Raw genomic sequence first — 5,374 nt, forward strand, 5'->3', positions numbered from 1 at the left:
TATTGGCTAAAACTGGCAAGGGTTGTTGTTGACTATTTGAATATATAATGTGAATTCTTTTGAAATAAAATACAGTATCACTATCACATGTTGTTCTCTAGTTAAACCATTTCAAAGTCCAACCTCTGTAGCGTGGCGTTCTATACAAAGTGTCTATATCCATGTTCTACCAACCAGTCTAGTTTTGAAAATTAACCTAGAAAATTAACCAAAGGAGAGCTGAAAGTACCAAAGCATATACCCTTCCTCACCCAAAGATTTGCAACGTATTGAAGTAACTAGAGAGTTAATGAGTTTAATTGTTAGAGTCAAATATATTAATTTTTCCAAAATAAACTTTTTTTTTTAGAAAATTCATAAGATTAGTATATTTAAAAAAAATTATACTTAAATGTTTCTAAAAAATGTTAATATCATTATAAAAAAACATTATCCAAAAATTTAACGTAATGTCATCGTTCTTGGAAGAATAGTACTAGCAAATAACAATAATAGAATATAGTACGAACTTATGGATTATACAGCACATATTGGGAAAAATACAAGTCCGCTCTTGCACGTTAACTTTGGCAGTAACGCGGTATAGGACGCAATAATAGTGACTAGGGCTGGGCATATATCGGGTAAAACCGATGGCCCGAAGCAAAAAAGCTTATTGGGTTACCAATATCGGGTATATTGGCCTGGATCGGTTCAATAATGATTTAATGTTATTTTACTATTGGGTTTTCGGTTCGGATTTTCATTTGTCCAATTTTACTGACGGTTTAACCAATAACCCAATAAACTTCAAAAAAATACGATTTTACCTTTAGGTATATACATTTTCCAGTTCTCCCAATTCTCCATCTACTGTTTTAACCCTCCCAGATTTGTCATTCAACACATATAGAAACAATGTTGTAAGGATTATCATATTCTTTGAGAGGGTTACAACAGTCGAGAAAGTTTATCATATTCTTTGTACAGTACACATTATCCTTCATTACTTCTTCACTCTAAAATCGAGATTGACTTATCTTATCGGGTAAACTGATAACCAAATCGGTAACGAGCGATAATCGATTAACCGATAGCCGATAACCGATATCTTATCAGTTCGGTTATCGGTTTTTAACTAATTTATAAAAACGATATGCCAAACCAATAACATTCACAATCAAACCGAACCGACCGATCGATGCCCACCTCTAATAGTGACTAATCTCATCCCGTGTAAGTCGGGGCGGGTCTGGCCCACCTCGTGGCAAGCAGAGGAGCGAATCACGACAGTGTGAGTGAGGTCATATTTTACTCCTCGTCTTGCCTCACGTAGCCTCATCCTACGTAACAACATAAGCAGGGGCAGAGCTAACCTTAAAGATAGATGTTCGGCTGAACATAGTAATTTTGTTTCAAACTCTATCATTTTCTTAAGAGATAAATTATGCCAATCCTCCATATCTAAACGTAGTGAATCGAAGTGCCTTGTTGTAGCGCCAATATCATTATCAAGGGCGGATTCACATGAGGTCAAGAGGGTTAACATGATTCCGACTCATTGAAAATATTTAGGATATTATACAATTTTGTAAAATCTTACACATTGTTATTACTCCCTCTGTTTCAGTTTATATGAACCTATTTTCTTTTTGGTCCGTTCCAGAAAGAATGACCCCTTTCTAAATTTGGTAACAATTTAGCTTAAACTTACAATTCTACCCTTAATGAGAAGCTTTTATAACCACAAAAATACTCTGGGCCTCTTTTTGACTTGTTTAGGACCGACCACAAATTCCAAAAGTTTTTATTTTTTCTTAAACTCTGTGCACAATCAAACAAGTTCGCATTAATTGGAACGGAGGGAGTATTATTATAAAAAACTTTATATTAATGATATATAAAAGTTAAGCTCTCCATGCACAATATTCTACTGTGCTTGCTGGCTGGAGCTTCACTAGTTCTTATAAAAGTTTGATTGCAACTCTATTATTATAACATGTTAAAGCCTATTGATCTTTGACTTTCAACGTAATGCCCAAATATATGTTGAAAATGACATTCAGCCAATAAGATACGTACTAAATAAAATATTTAATTAATTAAGGAAGCTTCCTAACGTGAAAATACATAGGAATAAATAAATACGCGGAATTACTGCCAAGAGGATAGAAGAGGGCTTGTTTTCACGTGTTTAGATATATTTTGAAGAACCTTTTTTTATTAAAAAACATTGAAAATAAGTGTATTTGGAATTTTATCGGAATAAATAATCGTTCCTAAAGTATTTAAAATAAAGTATTTTTTAAAAATTTGTAAAAAAAAAATTGAATTATTTCTTAGGTTAAAACGATCAGTTTCAAACAGAATGATATGTATTTTTCAAAAGAGAGTTGGAAATAAGAAAAGTTTAAATCAGATCGGTAGAAATTAAAAAAAGTCAAGGTGCTAGGCTGTCACAGTGTACGGATCTGTTTCACCTAACCAATACTTCAACCTTGGACAAGTTAGTCGTGAATAATATTCTAATATATAATTGGAATTTTTTTCTCTTACACTTAAAAAGGAATTTTGATTGGTGGCCCATTGACCTTTGACAATTTTTCTACACTTATCTTTTAAATGTATCTTATATTATGGATTTAAGTAATGTACTACTATATGTTATTAGTTATAAAATTACTAACTTCTTTTCGGTTTAACATTTCTATCTATAAAATAAGCTCAACATTTAAAGTCAGCTAATTAAGCCAAACGAGCTCTAAATTGACAAGTAGAATTAAACAAAACAATCTAACAATAGTGTGAAAATATCACAAATTAGCTATTTTAATCATACCCATTGATATGTAGTCCTTATTTAGAGTATTACTTTTAGAAGTTAACTATGATATATTATTATGGAGTTCATTGTTACTGTTATTGTTACTTGTATTTACGACTAAACAAAAGGTCTCTATAGCTATGATATATTACTATGGAGCTTATTTGAATTAATCATCTAAAAACTAAAAGATGTTAGAAATAACAAAAGTACAAAGCTTCATGGTATTTAATTTATGTAGCCAAAGAACAGGTCAAACTATGGAAACAAAAGCTAGAAATAACGCGGATATGATAATATTATATTGGCAGCCAATAGTGACCCACTAGCCTCAAAATTACGTGTTTCATATCCCTATAAATATTTCATCACCACATTCCCTCTGCTATCATCTTCACAGCTTCCAATCACAAAGCTAATTTATAAGTTTTCTATTCTTAGTTCTTGACATCATATCACCAATACATTGCAATATTTTCAAAATGATTAGTATTTCAAGCAACTCTTTTGCAGCCATTGCTGCTATGTTTTCTCTTCTCTTTATATTCTCCAGCATGCAATGCCATGCACAACTTTCTTCCACATTCTATGATCGCACTTGCCCTAATGCTCTCAACACCATTCGTACAAGTGTTAGACAAGCAGTGTCACGTGAACGTCGAATGGCTGCATCTCTTATTCGCCTTCATTTTCATGATTGCTTTGTTCAGGTTGGTTATACACACATCAATTAGTATGTTTCTCTATTTACTTCAAGTTAAAATTATTAACATGATTACATATTTACTCACTTGTGGTTTTAACTATAGGGTTGTGATGCTTCTATCTTACTTGACGAAACCCCTACAATTGTTAGTGAGAAGACTGCGTTGCCGAATCTTGGGTCAGCTAGAGGCTATGGTATTATAGAAGATGCCAAAAGAGAGCTTGAAAAAACATGTCCAGGAATTGTATCATGTGCAGACATACTTGCTGTTGCCGCTAGAGATGCATCAACTCTCGTAAGTATCCGTAGTTTGATTTTCATTTTCTTCACATTATAATCAAACCTCTCTAACAGGCATGTTTGTTCTGATATTTTTTGGAAAACTTAGGTTTTGTAGTGAATAGTTGTTAAATGCGGATGTTGTTTAAAGAAGTCTCACTATATATCAAACTAACTAACATTATGTTAATAAATTACAATTAGGTTGGAGGTCCAACATGGGCAGTGAAACTCGGAAGAAGAGATTCAACAACTGCAAGTCATACACTTGCTGAAACTGATCTCCCAGGTCCATTTGATCCTCTTAATAGGCTTATTTCTAGCTTTGCAAGCAAAGGCCTTAGCACAAGGGATATGGTTGCTTTATCAGGTAAAAACTATTCAAGTTATTATATAGAATATTTATCATGCATATACTAATTGTACAGATAATTAAGAAGAAGTTCTAATGATTTAAACTTTCTAATTATAGGAGCACATTCAATTGGCCAAGCACAATGTTTCCTTTTTCGCGATAGGATTTATGGAAATGGAACAGATATTGATGCTGGATTTGCTAGCACAAGAAGACGTCAATGTCCTAAAGAAGACCAAAATGGAAACCTAGCTCCACTTGATTTGGTTACACCTAATCAATTGGATAACAATTATTTCAAGAACTTGAGGCAAAGAAAAGGTCTTCTTCAATCAGATCAAGTCCTTCTTAGTGGTGGATCTACTGATGATATTGTTTCTGAATATAGTAACAGTCCTCGCGCATTTGCCTCTGATTTTGCTGCTGCTATGATTAGAATGGGAGATATTAGTCCCCTAACTGGTCAAAATGGGATCATAAGAACTGTCTGCGGCTCCCTAAATTGATCATTCAAAAGACTATTACATGTATTTTGTATTTATTTGATTCTTTAATTCTCTATGTTATGTTTCAAGAATGAAATAAAAATGTTTATTTTGATTTAAGAAAATTTAAGGGTTCTAACCCAATGTTTCGCATGTGACTTAACTCCATTGATTAAGTTAGAATATAGCCTCAATATTGCAACCACAAATGACCTAGCTCCCTATCTCCTGGAATAATAAAAGAGACAAACTACTTTGTCGTAATATTAAACAATTAATGATTGAGGGGTAACAAAACTTCATGGCATCTGAGCGTTAAAATACCTCTTTTTTATTTGTCATTGTACTACAAAAGATAGAAAGCATAGCTCTCCTAGGTCAAATTCATCAATATAATTGACATAGTAATCGTTATAACAAGAGCAAAAAGAATAAGTATTGAGTATTATTTTATGAAGGGAAAATAGCAGTTTTGGTTGTTCAATTATTACTTATTCCGGTTTAATCCTCGTATTATTCGACTCCACATATCTGACCTTCAGTTAAGTTAAAAGTTTGATTTGGCCAAATCATTGACAGTAGTTAACAGACGTTAGTTTTACATAGGGCAATTCTGGTTTTTGACACAACTTGCCTTCACTTCCTTTTGTTTTTCTGCATATCAAAAAATATGATCACGTTAGGAACTCGAGTTTTTAGCTAAAATTATGTCTTATCTTTAAGATTAGATCTAACTTTAGTCCCTT

The 5,374-nt window shown here is 32.8% G+C and overlaps 1 protein-coding gene across 1 annotated transcript; it reads left to right on the forward strand.

Annotated features, from left to right (window-relative positions):
• Positions 1-3,206: 3,206 nt before the first annotated feature.
• Positions 3,207-4,744, forward strand: LOC104247511 (lignin-forming anionic peroxidase-like). The gene is made up of 4 exons (XM_009803551.2): positions 3,207-3,513; positions 3,613-3,804; positions 3,993-4,158; positions 4,261-4,744. The coding sequence occupies exons 1-4, from the start codon at positions 3,286-3,288 to the stop codon at positions 4,647-4,649; spliced, it is 975 nt and encodes a 324-aa protein (XP_009801853.1). The 5' UTR covers positions 3,207-3,285; the 3' UTR covers positions 4,650-4,744.
• The last annotated feature ends 630 nt before the right edge of the window (positions 4,745-5,374 follow it).

Source organism: Nicotiana sylvestris, chromosome 4 (assembly GCF_000393655.2).
Source record: "Nicotiana sylvestris chromosome 4, ASM39365v2, whole genome shotgun sequence".
NCBI lineage: Eukaryota > Viridiplantae > Streptophyta > Magnoliopsida > Solanales > Solanaceae > Nicotiana > Nicotiana sylvestris.